The sequence below is a fragment of the Drosophila biarmipes genome, chromosome 3L, assembly GCF_025231255.1.
Source record: "Drosophila biarmipes strain raj3 chromosome 3L, RU_DBia_V1.1, whole genome shotgun sequence".
In the NCBI taxonomy this organism is placed as follows: domain Eukaryota; kingdom Metazoa; phylum Arthropoda; class Insecta; order Diptera; family Drosophilidae; genus Drosophila; species Drosophila biarmipes.
In genome coordinates this window covers 4,391,608-4,406,029 of record NC_066613.1, presented here as the reverse complement: position 1 = coordinate 4,406,029, position 14,422 = coordinate 4,391,608, and the positions used below count along the sequence as shown (strand labels likewise).

Sequence of the window (14,422 nt, the reverse complement as noted above, 5' to 3'; positions counted from 1 at the left end):
CGTCCGAAATCAACTTTGACAATTTTAATTAAATTTTTTTGACATTTCGGCTTGCAGCTGCATAATCAAGAAACGTTGGTCGGCCATGGATGGCAGGAAACGCCACCTAGCGGAAGCAAAACTTGTCACCAGAAAATAGTTTGCCCACTTCAGGGATGGTTCCCACATACCTGACGAGTCTGCTTGGTGACCCAGATTCGATCAAAATGCCTCGACAATCTAATTAACTCATTGTCGGCCGTCGGAGATCATTAGGAGCTGCATAAATGCCGGGGAGGTAAATTCCCATTCGCATTTCCATAATCAGCTCAGAGTTGAAGTTCTCCGAGACTCCCAGTCCCCGCCCCAGATGTAATTTCATTACTTGGCCATGAAAGGAGCCAGAGCGACTAGCCATCAGGCAGAAGGAATGAACCGAAGGAGTGGGTGATGGGTCCGTGTAACGGAGGGGGTTCGGAAATAAAATAAAAAATATGTTGCATAATTTTGAGCTTTGTTCCGACTTAGTACCTTTCCGCACATACACACACGCGTACTCGGGCCTGCAGGCAGATCCTGTAGATCCTTCTGCGTCAACTTAACAGCATAGAAAATATCCAAGGCAACAATAAGAACAATAGTTCCCCTGGGAGCCCCGAGTCCCAGAGTTCTGGTAAAAAGGCAAATGGAGCTCACCCAGACAAACAAACTTGCTCACACAAGGATACACGCATGCAAATCCTTTTGCCTGCCAGCTGCGCTTCCTCTGCTGCTGCCGCTTTTATTTATTTCTCTCTTTTTGTGTTTTAACATTTTTATTTTATTTTCACGGCGCCTTTTGTGAGCGTCTTTTGGCCCTACTCGTGGTTCGCCTTAGCGCCAGCTTTTTCAATTTTTCATAGCCAGCACAGGGGCTTGGAACGTGCACTGAGAGGAATGCATACATTGAATAAAAAACTAAATTCCACGAGGAACACGAGCTGTTTATAAAAGCCGATTTTTTAAAATACATTTTGAGTAACATTTCAATAAATTGAAGTCCGCAGAAAAACACAACACCCTGAAATTACCTTAGTGCCGGCTTTTTTGGAGATGGACTTACCATTTCTGTCACTGTGAATTGAGGGAGCGAACGGCGTCTCTTACCTTTAAAAATAACTTCCCAACGTTCTTCCGTTGGCTTTATTTCGAACCCGCTAACTTGAAACGGAATTCAAATGTATATTTAAATGCGAGGGGATGTGTGGAGTCGCACACTTGCGACGAGCTGGGAGCGGAAGTAAGCTGCAGGCAGGCGACACAGCCCAGACAAAGAAAAGGCAAGTGGCAGCAGCAGAAGGACGAGAGACAATCACTAAAGCAACATCTCATTCGTGGCTGCGGCCATCTCTGCTTCTCCAGGACTGCTTCTGCCCTCCCGGCCTGATGATTTCGCCTTTCCCTATGCAAATCGCATGTGCGCTCCTGCCCAGGTTCTCCCACCACTCCGGGCAGCTTAGGCGTGCGTATGAATACGTCTTCATGTGGGTTTTGTATATGTAATATACGAGCGAATAAAGCGGAGTAACAAGAAGTGTGCGAGCTGCAAAATTGAAAAATTCCAAACGAGCACCGCCTCAGCCGCCGTCCTCCGCGTTGAACTGAAATGGCCCTCCCCAGCAGCTGAAAAGGTGCGGAAAATAGCTGAACACCTTGTGATGCCCAACGAAGATCGGGACTCGGCAAGCATCTTCAAGTAAGCCCAAGCAGCTGAAGGCCGACTTTCGTTCGTCAATACCATCATTGTCGGTCCAGCCCGCATTGATAAGTAATGTGCGGCATGAGGCCTTTCAAAACAATAGAGGAAGTATGCAAATGCCCACAAAGTGAATCCGACAGCAAAGGGTCTTCTTTGCCGACTAGGAGCCCACGAAGACGCGCTGCGAACAGGGCGTGTGTGTAATATGATTATCATAACGTCTCTCCAGTCGTTTGCTGCATGGTTTCTTGAATTTATTGTACGACTATTTCCCCCTTCCGATAACTAGAGAGCTTCCCAGAGAATCCAGTGCCAGGAAACCATTGCCACCCGACCGAGACTGGGACCAGCCCAGGACCCCGGCCTCTGTGCTTTTCCGGATGTTTTCTTTCGTTCTCCGGCGCTTGCTTTCCTTCTGTCTTCAGCTGCATTATTGATGAAATACTTGCAAGTATTTTCTCGTATTTTCTTTTAATATATAATAGGACAAGAGGAATCCAGCAGCTGCAATCATTCTGCGGCCGGGCAAATGCGTTTAAAGCCACCCCTCCCTTCGGCATGGATTCAAATAACTTGCTCGCCTGTGCAACAAGTGAGCCAATTCGAAAATTCAAATGACTTAGGTTTCTTTCTGTCAGTTCTTCTGTTCATTTTTCGGAATGTTATGGGGGACTAAAAGGTTGCGTCACTCACCTCTTGGACAGTCAATTTCATTGTACATTTGTCAGTAACATTAGCACAGGTCGAAACGGTAACGGGCGATGATTTTGAACACTACCTTCTCGATTACGTATCGGTTAAAAAGCTTTCCGAATATTACTGCGCGGCTTAGGGCAACTTTGACACCGATAATGCTCTGCTGTCAACGTCGGCTTCTGACTCTGATTTCAATTGGAAGGAGCGATATATCGTTGCTGCCGCGTTTGATTTTTGATAAGTTTTTGGTATTTGTCAACATTCGATGTAGGCACTCTATTCAAGCCCGCTTGCAGATTATCTTGCTTTGGCCTGGCATTGTCTGGCACCCACGCACTTGCCGCCCTCCTCCGTTCGCTTATTAAGCCGAATTCCGGAAATACTCGCGCTGCGCCGTCGGCTATTTGGGCATAATGTTTGTGTTGTTTTAGTTTTCAAGTATTTTGGCCGCCAAGCAGTGCCAGGACTCACGGTCTTACTACTGCTCCTCGCAGCCTGCGGCGGCTTATTTTATTAGGGAGATGCGATGTGTTCTCAGTTGTGCTTTTGTGTTGATTTAATTTACACTTTGCGCGCGCTATCCCCGGAAATGTGTTCTAGGAGTGCTCTCAAACTTATGTTCCAGCCACCACTGTAATTGTTTAATTACCTACTGTGCAGCTTGTTATGTGGGCAATCGGTTTAATTAGGATGTGGAACTAGGAAACGTTGCGTATACGCAACGCGGCCGTGATTAAAGGCTCGTATGTTGGTTGATAAAACCCACTTATTAGGCGTCTAATATTAGCACAAGGGTTTGGATAGTATGTATTTTGGGCTAGCTTCGAGCAGTCAGAGGTGCCAGTTGACCAGCGAACTGAGTTTTTCCGGCCACATGCCGCCAACTTGTTACACAATCCGCACTCACTCTCACACTCGCAGCTGCGTCGAACTTTTTGGCGCCAAAATGTAATAAATTGCCTTTCTTTTCACATTTGTTCACTAAAGCGGTCGAGTCGGTCTGGAGGGCGTCAGTTGCACACACTGGCCGTTCAAATTGCCAAGGCCGAGGCGCACAGGCTGGCGGCTGAACTAAACTGCAGTTAAATTTGACGGCCGAGAGGGCTAACAAAAATTAATGCAAAATTGCATACACACGACCCGACTACGTCGATTTCGGCTTCGAAGGATACAGTGGTGAGCAGCAGGAGCAACAGCGGCGGCAGCAGCAGCTCATTGTTGCGCTTGCCACATTGAATGCGTTGCGTTTTATGGCGGCGTTAGCCAGATGCGACGATGCGACTACCGGCCGCATTGCCAGCTCCAGCTTTCAGGACACGGCCACAGGACACAGATACGCACACACACACACGGGCACGGTGCACGGACAATGGCGTCGTCGGGAGATGAGCAACAGTCGGCTGGCAGTCAACTTCCGCGTTCTGCTCTCGTCGGCTCTTCTGGCCGTCGGCCCTGGCTGCTGCCCCGTCGGCTTTCCCAGCTTTCTCGGCTTTCTCTCCGCCCGAATTCGGCCAGCTGTGTTTTCCACAATAAAAGTTATGCAAAAGCCGAAATAGCAGCGCAGCGCCTAAAAGTGTGCAGCACGAGTGTAATGGCCATCGCTCATACGCTCGTTGTGTAAGTGCAAGTGCTCGGCCGACGCCGGCGTCTGCGTCGCAGCAGCCATCAATGGCAGCTCGGCTCCTGCGGAGCAGGACTCTCCAGGAGCTCCCTCCTACGAGGAGCTTTCGGGAGCTTGGCGTGGCGCTTCCCCTGAGGACCTCTGTTGGCTAACACCGGTGCACCGCGATGGGAGCTTAAAGCTGTTGGTGTACCTCGGGAGCTTCGGAGGGGTTTGGCTCCTTCGGAACAGGAGTTGGCAGATGTAGACTGTGTAATCACATTACGAAATGTCAAATGTAACAACATCTCATGCTAAGTGGTTAGGGATGCCAAATATTTCACAGCTCTCGCCTGAACATTTTGCCTCGGAGCCCTTATCCTGCTTGAATTATAAGCAGAACACGTTCGCTTACAGCTCTAATAAAGAGCAAAAGTATTCAATTAAATGTTAAAATAATCTATAACATTTACATTTCACTAACAGAAAAGCTCTGTAACATTGGAAAGGACTTGCCGTAAGGGGCTCATACTTACCAGAGTATCTGAGGGGTGCAATGTTAACCCAGATTATCTAACTACCCCGAAGCAGGCAGGGGAACCGGAAAACTTGACGAAACTTCTGCAAGTAACAGCAAGTAGGGGTAGTTTGCAGACACAGAGAGAGGGTGGTCGTTTGGATGAAGGGTCGAAGAGCGGCGCTACAACGAATGTTAGGCAGTTGGCTTGTCACACTGTAAGCAGAGTAGGCAGATAGCTCAGGACAGGATTGCAATTTCTAAGCACGCCCGGAAACGTCAGCGAATTGTGATAAAATTATGCTGCTTTTAAATGGGAGAAGAAATTCTGGGGTAGGGACGGGATAAATAACTGAGGCTTATTCGAACTTAACTGGGCGCAGTTTTTCCCTACTGCTGTTAACTTTGTGAATGGGATGCTTGCAGACTTTTATGGCTTAGCTTTTCAACAACACCACCTAGAGGAGCGGAGCTTTGTGCGATTCTCGGTTGCAACTATCGTAAAACGCTCGTTTTATAGCCGAAACTTTCACCATAAAGTGCACTATAATGAAATTTGCACTGAACTACATTAGAGTCTCCTTAGAGGGGCGAGCTACATTCTGGGGAAGGCATTGGGGACGGAACCCGAAACACTTTGCCACCTGAGCACCTCACTGGGTCAAATCTATCTACGCTTTTCCGCGCACTAAGCACATTTCTTCCGCCAGACCCTTAATTTCCTAGCATTCGGCCGCCACTTTCATGGTATTCATGACTCCCGCCCACCCTGGATGTCCTACATCGCTCGCAGGTTGCCGCCGTGCGAGCAGCTCACGTATAAATATTTTACGACGTCCTTCAGTCATTTACTTTTATTGCAATATTTGCTCACTCAACGTTTATGATGATCATTTTAAGCCATTTTTATGGCCAGCTGCTGCCGCTGCTGCTCTGCATGAATCACAGTCGAGCGGAAGTGGAGGGCAGAGGGGTCCAGGGGACATGTGAGTGCCCCGAGTCCTTTCGTTTGTGTGTCTGTCTGCGGGGAGAAAGTCCACCGACGTTGCTAAATATTTGTCTGCCTGCAGCCCCTCCCCGGCCCCATTCCCGGCACTTGGCTACTTTGCTGCTTTTTATATAAATGGCAGCTCATTAAACTGCTGGCATCGTTTTCGCCTGCGAGGGGTCAAAAGCGCAAATTGGCCAGGTGTGTTGGGCGCCCGGACATGCGTAGGGGTGGGGAAAGTGGGAGGAGGACGGTTAACACCTTTCCCTTCCCATCCTTTAGCTGCGCACTTGGCGTACTCTGGGCGCAGGGACTCCAATTTGCACACAACACTGGTGGCCACTGGCCAACAACTTCTTGCCACGTAATGAGCTGCAACTTTCGCACTTGCACGTGCCTCGTCCGCACAAAACTGTGTCACCGGCCGGGCTTCGAATCGTAGAAAGTCGGTCTTAGTTATGGGTCGAAAAGTGTGCTAAACTTTGCGGGCACTACACTTAACGCTCGATTGCTCAGCTCCCAGCCCCTTCCTCCTCTGGTCACCTCCTCCTATCGCCCGAGGCTTCCAGATGAGACGACACAAATGGCACTTCATTTGATTTAAATTGATACGATGTCAGCTTGCATTTCATTTGCAAAATGGAAGGACTAAAAAGTGGATTGCAGCAGTCCCAGTTATAAGTTATAATGGCCTGACCACAACATCCCTCTTGACGTCGACCAAAAGACCTGCTCAAGTGCTTGGCCAGCAGTTGAAAGCAAAATTTTGTCATCTCAATGGAGATTGAAAAGTCACTTTGTGCAGGAGTGGTTCCCATCCTGCAGGTCGTTTGCGGCCTGAGTGTGTGTGGCGCACTTGAGATTACCAAATTACAGTTGCACAATATTCGAGGCACACTTAGGCGCACTTAGGGCCAGAAGCCACTCTCGGTTATCAATAACCATCTACATCCGAAAGGAGAACTTTTGCAGTGCCGCCCGTTTGGCGGGCACTCCGGCCGAGCGCCTAAAAGGCGGCTGCAGTTTTTGTCTGTTACTTCGGTGCATCAAACTGTCGTTTTGTTTGTTTGCCAGCCGCGCAAGGAGGTTTCCTGGGCCGTGGGCGGCTGTGCTCCAGTAAACTTTGCCGAGTCGACAAAAGCAAAAACGCTGGCGAAGTAACACATGATTGGAGATTGCCGTGGGCGGGCGGAGAAGCCAGCAAACTTGGGCGAAAGTTTGGCAGAGAGCAATCGGGCTTAGTTTCTAATTCAATTTGTCAAGCTGCTTTGGTCGAAAGTCCTTGCCAAACTGTCCACAATAATCCAAAATTGACTAACCAAATAGAAATCACACACAACAGCAAAGGCAATGAAGCGTTTAGCCCATGTTATTCAATTGGACATTTGCGAAAAATTAAACGCAGTCTGCAGTTCGGGCACAAACAAATGCAAAATGCACCCCTGCCCACTTGTAATCTGTCTGCAACCCCACCCCCTTCACTCCCACTGTGGGATGAGGAAACAACAATTGCAGTTGCAGGACCCTCACCCGAACCCCCGCCCCGAACACGGAGCCGGGGACAAAAGAACACGGACTGAAACCCCCACAAAACACAGTCCATTGCACACACATCGACAATGACAAGTACATGGGCATAATAAAGTCTTGGAATTTATTTTTATGTGCATATAATGGAGGACTGCACCCTTGTCCCACCCCGCCCCGTGCACGGGGTCCATGGTCCCCAGAGACTTAGCCTGTGTCCAATGCGTTTTGACCCGGCCTAGTCCGCATCGAATTTTCGAATTTGGCCAATATTTGCTTAGTCATTTGGAGATTATCCTAATTGAGAATCTCGGCGTTGTGCTTCGAGGGGTTCCTGGCGCGCAAGGGGTGATAAGACTGGCCCCAGATAGATAGATCTGTGTCTCTGCCTGGCAGCATCCTTCAAATGAAGCGGAACCATGAAATTGTCGCAATCAAAAGTACGGGCCACTGCGAGAAATGTTTGCGTATCATTCCGTATCGGAGAAGTCTCGGCTTGGGGTGACCTGTGCCAGTCCGTTTCCTCCTCCAAGTGTCCTCCTCCCCATTACTCCGGACAAATGAAACTCAAACAAAGTCAGATCTTGACCACTTTCTCCCCCATCTGCCAGTCTCCTGTCACAATTCATTACGAGTCCTCAATGCTGGGCAAAGAAAACATAAATAAACTTTTTGTTTTAGATTTCGTGACAAATGTACAGAAATAGCCATTTCCATCAGCTCTCTGCCCCGGAACGGAATTATCGCAGGAGGGAAAATATTTGCACAGGCGAAGGTTCGGCCGGCGGTTCTGGGCCGGCGAGCAGGACAAGTGTAAGGACCCAGGCAGGAAGCCGAATGTCGAGGCTAAAAAGGATTACTTATCGCATATTTTGACATAAGTTAAGTTCATCAGTGAAATACGAGAGTCAATTGTTCGGATCGGCTTCGAAAGGGGAACGGTGGCGGCGGAGGGGGTCTTAAACCAATGTCCAGACAGACAGCCGGCAAGGCGTGTGATGGGTCAATTGTGATAAGCCGAATGTCCGAGCCACCCCTGACTGCTCCTTTGTTCTAGGCCCACTTCGGAGCGTCGTTTATTTGCATTCGCCTTTGTTTGTGTTTGCAGTGAAATCGAGGCAGGACGAGCAGGGCGAGCAGGGCGAGCAGGCCGAACCGAACGGCCGGGACGACTGTAAAATTGGCAAATACCTATCGAACAATTGACAGTTTATGGGCGGACCCCGGCAAAAAGCCGACAATTGACGGACGGCATTCTGGACATATGCAAAGGGCCAATCCCAGCTCGGGTTATTTACAATGTGAGCGGAAAATAATGCCAAGATTTGAAGCTTCAAAAAGGATTTAACTACGGCTTTATTTTCGGGACTGGGCGCTCGTTTAGCTTCCAGTTTCCTGTTACTTGTTACCAGTTCCTTGTAACAACCACGATGCATCTCGCAGCGTCTGCCACGATTTTCTTTTTGTGGCAATCAACCAAAAATTCAAAGTGTTCCCTGAAATCCTTTGTTTAAGGTTTCACGGCATTCTAAAAACTAAAATTTAAGAGGTCCTCTGTGCAGAGTTCCCGTAAGTGTTGTGTTAACTGTGTCCTGGTTAATTGGATGGAAGGCTCTTTAAGGCGAACACAAAATGGCTTTAAAAATGCGACGATTGCGTGTATCTGATAGCTGGCTTCCGGATGTCCTGAGGCCGAACTAGTCAGCCGTGGGCCATTCACAAGTCAAAACAACAACTGTCGGCGACTCCTTCTGGAAAGGAGCGGAGGACACAACATCGAAGGCAGTCTTGTCTGCTCACCCACAGCCGCGCCTGGTTGTACAGATATAAAGTCAGACAACGGCAACAACAGGACCTCCGCAGAAGGAGCAGCCAAACAGGCCAAGGGACCGGCGGAGGCTGTGTCCTGGTCCTCGGGTTGTCAGCTGCAGCGGCGGCGATTTGTAACGCCACAAGGATAATCACACTTTTAATCGTGATTTAAGTTTATGGCGCTGGGCGCTCGTTTAGCTTCCAGTTTCCTGTTACTTGTTACCAGTTCCTTGTAACAACCACGATGCATCTCGCAGCGTCTGCCACGATTTTTTCAATTCCCTTCTCACGGCTTCGTCGCAGGGCGGAGCTGTCTGCTTGTTAAGTTTGCCGCTTTCAGTTCTGTATTTTTTAATGATTTTTATTGCATAACTGGCGGCGTCTGCTCGACCCATGGCCCACCCCGGTCTACCAGGCAATTGCACTTTGCCACATTTTATGGCCGCCCCGAGGAAGGGAGCCAACAATGGCGGGGATATGAAGTTCTTGCTCGCAGCCCAAGCAGGCGATTGGGGCAAGCAGGAGTCAGGACAGCCTTAGGCCAGAGACAGTGGAATACCCGATAGGTACAAACTCTGATGATTCAATTCTTCTCGGATAATCATGGCCTTCCCACTGATCCGCGTTCCTTCGCACCCTTCCCCTGTCCATCGTCACTAGCTGCACCCACATAAATCTCAGGACCGCACACCTTTTTCCAAGCGCTTCCTGCGTAATTTGTTGCTAAACAAACTCTCATTTACCTCTTGCCCTAACGTGGGCCGCTCTCCGGTTCGTTTACTTTTACAAATTATAAGCACTCACATAAATTTCACTTACTGCCGCCGGACTGGGCGCCAAGTTCGGGCCTGGTTCTGGGTCGTGAGTCTGGGCTGCTCTGAGCTACGAGCACCGAGCACTTTTTGAGACGTAATTAGAAGGAAGGCCCGGCCACTGGCCAACTTGAGGCGAGTGTGATGCGAGCGGGACGGCGGGGGAATTGGCCACTTGAAATGCAAATTGCGTGCAAATTATGGCAAGCTGGCATCCAACCGGGCAGGTGAACCAGTTGCCCCTCGTCCGCCGCCCTCCTGATTCATTGCGGAGGCAGCGGAAAAGGAAATATTACTTAGGAGTTCCGGAAAGTTGTGTTTTTAATTGCAGGAGTCTAATTCAATTTGCAGCCTTGCATTTTATGCATCCTTCTCCCCATTAGCCCTGTTCCCACGATATCGTTTTAAAATAAAGAAAAAATACGCGGTTATATGACAGCCAGAACAAACACTGTTAAAGCATTAACACCTAACGAGTTTCCGGTTTTTACTAGGGGAAGAATTTTTGAGTTGTATCTTCTCTATTTCAAAGACAGGTTGTCAAACTGTATGTACGATCATAACTTATAGCTTTGTTCAGAGAAACAAAGTTATTCTTTATTATCACGTGCACGGCAGTACACGTAGTGGCGAGGCGCGCAAGAAAGCGTGCGAAGACTAGTCTTCCCCTTCTTGCAAAGTACAAAATCTGAACATCTGGGATTCCATATGAAGCTTCCTGAGCTTCATGCGCAGCGCAAGTTTGTTTCAGCAGGCCCAATATTGTGGTCTTAACAGTTTTATGACAGACACACAATTTGGCGCTGTACCATCTCGCTTTGCCGCTTATATGACTCCATCTCGATTTGCTCCCCTTAGCTGATAAAAGGTTTCTGATATTCGAAGCGTTCTTCCTAGTTTTTCTAGCTTAAGTAGTAAAGTATAGATTGTTCTGAAATACAAAAGGAGCTACTCACCGTTATTATGAGTTAGGAAGGCATTCTCCGTTTCCGACGAGGAGGATCCCTGGTGCTCGTTGTTGGCGTTGGAGGAGGAGGATGAGTTGGAGAAGTCGTAGGGATGGGTCAGGCTGTTGGTGCCGCCAGCGGAGGCAGCCAGGGCCTTGAACAGGTGGGCGGTGCGCTGCTGCGTCTGCTGCTGCAGCTGTTGCTGCTGCTGTTGCTGCTGCTGCTGCTGCTGCTGCGGCGGAATATAGGGATTGTTGTAGATGTTGCGACTGTCACTCGAGGGCTGCAGGTTGTATTGGTTCTGCTGCTGTTGGAGCGTGTTATTGGCACTCAGCAGACCGTTGACCGTGAAGTGCCGGGACTTGGCTGAAAGAAGAGCGAACCCAAATCCGTTACTAGGTGTGGAGAACAAGGAAGTTTCTGAAGGGGGCTAAACTTTTTCCATGTCATGACAGTTGCTGCTTTCTCCGCTAAGGGGCCGCCACTCCCACCCCGCCCTGGCCCTAATTGCATGCATTGAAATATGCAAATGAGTTATTGTGTGCCTGTGTGTGTGCGCTTCAATTAAAGCATTTTCGCTGCCGACTCGCAAGGGTTTGAGGTTTTCACTTTCCCGCCGCTCATCGTTGTCGCCTATTGTTGCTTTTCTCATATGAATTATGCATGGCAATAACAAAAACAACAGCGCAACCCTCACCCCCCTGCCGCACTGCTGTTGCTGTTTTGCGGAAATAATGTTGACGCGGAAGCTGTGATAATGAAGCAGGCAAAAGCAAAGTGTCGCCTCGGCCGGAGCCCCCCGCTGCCCACAAAAAATTATGCCAACCCTTTCAATTTTCCACAAGCAGCCCGTTCGGAAAAGTTCCTCTTTGCCGGCAGCTCGTGCCCGTGGTTGTAGTTGTTGTTGCCGCTCTTTGCATATTAATTATGCATGTTTTGGTTGGTGTGAAGGCATCAACACATTGTTTGAATTTTAAGCAACACAAGCGACAAAATTAGGGGTAAACTGCTCATCGAGGGGCGGGGCGGGTATTGGCCCCTTTCGGGCTCCTCGGTTGGCTTTCGCCCTGATTTGCTCGGCTTTGGTAGCCAACTGTGTAAATATGAAGTGCGAGAGATAACGAGCTAATAACTCTGTTAATTTTTGGCCCTGACGTACGTGCGTGTCAGCGTAGAGCCCGATTAGGCCCGTCCTTAGCATCGTATCCTGGAATCGTAAATTGTTCAGGACTGACTATTTTGCTGCACATTTTTTTACTTGTTATACGACTCTTCAACCGAAGATATTTCGTTCATTTATCAGCCGCGAGGTGTAGTTAATGCTCAACCAGATTCTCATATCACAGTACCTGTTCACTCCTTCTTATTTCTAACCGCAATATATACCAGTCTGCAACATTTCTACTCTTTTAAGCTCCAATCAATCGATTACGTCCGAACAATTACCCCTTGGTATTCTCCACAAACATATTCCGCTTTTAAGGTCAGGTCCACTCGCTCGCAGGCAGGCCATCAATGTCAATTTCCTGGAGATAAAAGTTCGGGGGCAACACGCGTCGCGGTTTAAAAAGCAATGCCAATAAATTTTCACTAGAACGAATTTATTGGTAAATCCCCACCGTAGGCGCTTTATGACACAGGCCAGGCCAACTGGAATCAACTCGTTGAGGACGGGAAAATCTGCGACGCGACTAAATGTCAATAAAAAACACATTCGGTCACCCAACGATTTCTGATGGCACGAGGGAAATTTGCCCCGTTTGGCGAGGGAATAATGACACAAAATCGCATAATTCGACGAGGCAGAAAGGGTTCATCGTGGGCCAGGACGGGGAGGCCCACAGCTCAGCGTAGCACACAACAAAGAAACCAAATTGTCGCCCCAGTAAAAGTCAAGGAAGCAGCGGCCAAATGGCCTGATTTAGTAGACGCTTGGGGCACCAACTCCACAGAGGCAACAAAGTATTGGCAACAACAAAGGAATAAAGCATTTGCGTCTCCATGTGGCGAAGCAAAACTAGCGGCAACAAAAACAAAATAAATGTGTAAAAATTGTGTGGCAATAAAATTTGCGTAAATAGTCCAATTTGCATTGAATGCTGCCCTTATTTATGGGGCTATGGCGCAATCAGGCTCCCTGAAAGTGGGCCGGGACTCGGAATGGGATGCCCGGCTTTGTTGTTGTTTGTTTCCCTGCCAGCGAAGTGTAAATTTGCCAAATTTTGTTAAAGGCAAAATAAATAAAAACTGTGTATACGGGCAATGGCTGGAAATGAAAATGGAAATGGAAATGGGCCAGTGAGGGCACTGGGGACAGTGCGGAATAGGATTCTATTTTTCAGGATTATCAACGGAACATTTTCGGGCTGAAGTGGAGCATAGCTAAAGGAAAGAGTGGTGAGTGTGTGGAAAACTTCAGACTGGTCGGATATCGGGGATGAACGGCCACTGGGGATTATGTAATCTTGCGCAATCCAGGTAATTAATTCACGAACCAATCAATCCGCTGGCGAAGCTCCCTTTGTTTCGCCGCAAACTTTGGCCAGACGAAAGCACTCGAAACTTTTTACTCACAATGCCCCAATCAGGTCTTCGCCAACAACAACTGGAACAATTAACAGTCGATGCAGCCAATTAACAATTAACAGGCAGCCCGGAATGGAAGCCAAAGAAAGTCGCTGCTGAAAAACTTTGTGGAAAATAAAGCCCTGCGAAGGTACAACTTTTAAACCGATTAACCCATGCCCCATCAATTTTATATATAAATACCAATGGGGCATAAGTACTTGAAGCACCTAAAAATATTCCAAGGACAGATGCATCGATTGATCCCATTACCCAGCCTGATTCGGTATTCACACGCACGGCTCAACAGAGGGCCTCTTATAGTAGTGACACCCTTTAAATGTTCTTAAATTAGACATTCAAATGCCCGCAATTATGGGAAAGTAAGTACTCGGGCTGCGCGGGGTAGGGCAAGAATGAATCAACCAACCGCCGTTCCTGCACTTTGTACACTCTAAAAAGTAAGCGCATTAATGCCACTTGAGGATTGGGTCTGATCCCTGGAACACTCGAACAGATGTCCTGGCATTTGCAATTCACAAAACTAAAAGCTACTGGGGAAATGCGAATGTGAATGTCAATGCCGCTGACTCATCCGGCCGGCAAGGACGAAGTCGGGGCGCAAACACCTTGTTGTCCTGGCGGAGGGCAGTGAAGCTGTCAATGACAGTTGGCTGTAGTCACCCCGACGCATCCTCTGCAGCCGAGCAAACGCCGAAATTCGCCCAGCTGAGCGAAGACGGCGCAGAAGTTATCCGCCTGAATAATTCCGACCAGAATTAGAGGTGGGAGCGGAGGAGGTCCGCTGGCCTCTAATGCATGTTTGGCATTTACATAATTTGCATCGGGAAAGGGTTTGGACGCGAGGGGTTGCAGGCACTTGACGCGCACCAGCCCGAATCCCAACCGGGCCAAATATCAATTACAGCCCCGCAATCCGACAACGCGGCAAAGGATCGGAGATGACACAACAAGCAAATTAATTGAAATCAATGCAAATGCCCAGGCCCACAGGACTTAAGGGTTGGGTTTTTCAATTTCTATACGCAATCGCATTCGGCAGCGGCTTAAGTCGTGTCCCTCCCGCATCCGGCCTCCGTTCGCCATTGTTGTCAAACATGTCAAAGCAATTGCAAACATTTGGGCTGCCTTTCATTTATTAGCGCGAGTTGAATCAGTTTTATTTTTTCACTCGTCCGCTTGATCTACGGATTCGATTTCGCGGTTTGCTGAGCACCGGC

General features: G+C 48.6%; 1 protein-coding gene across 1 annotated transcript in view; it reads right to left on the bottom strand.

Moving 5' to 3' along the window:
* Positions 1-10,617: 10,617 nt before the first annotated feature.
* LOC108030727 (myb-like protein M) overlaps positions 10,618-14,422 on the bottom strand; it is a 53,800-nt gene continuing 49,995 nt past the window's right edge. Inside the window, exon 4 of the mRNA XM_017103769.2 lies at positions 10,618-10,982. Coding sequence (XP_016959258.1) covers positions 10,618-10,982 — 365 coding nt within the window. The remainder of the gene's footprint in view (positions 10,983-14,422) is intronic.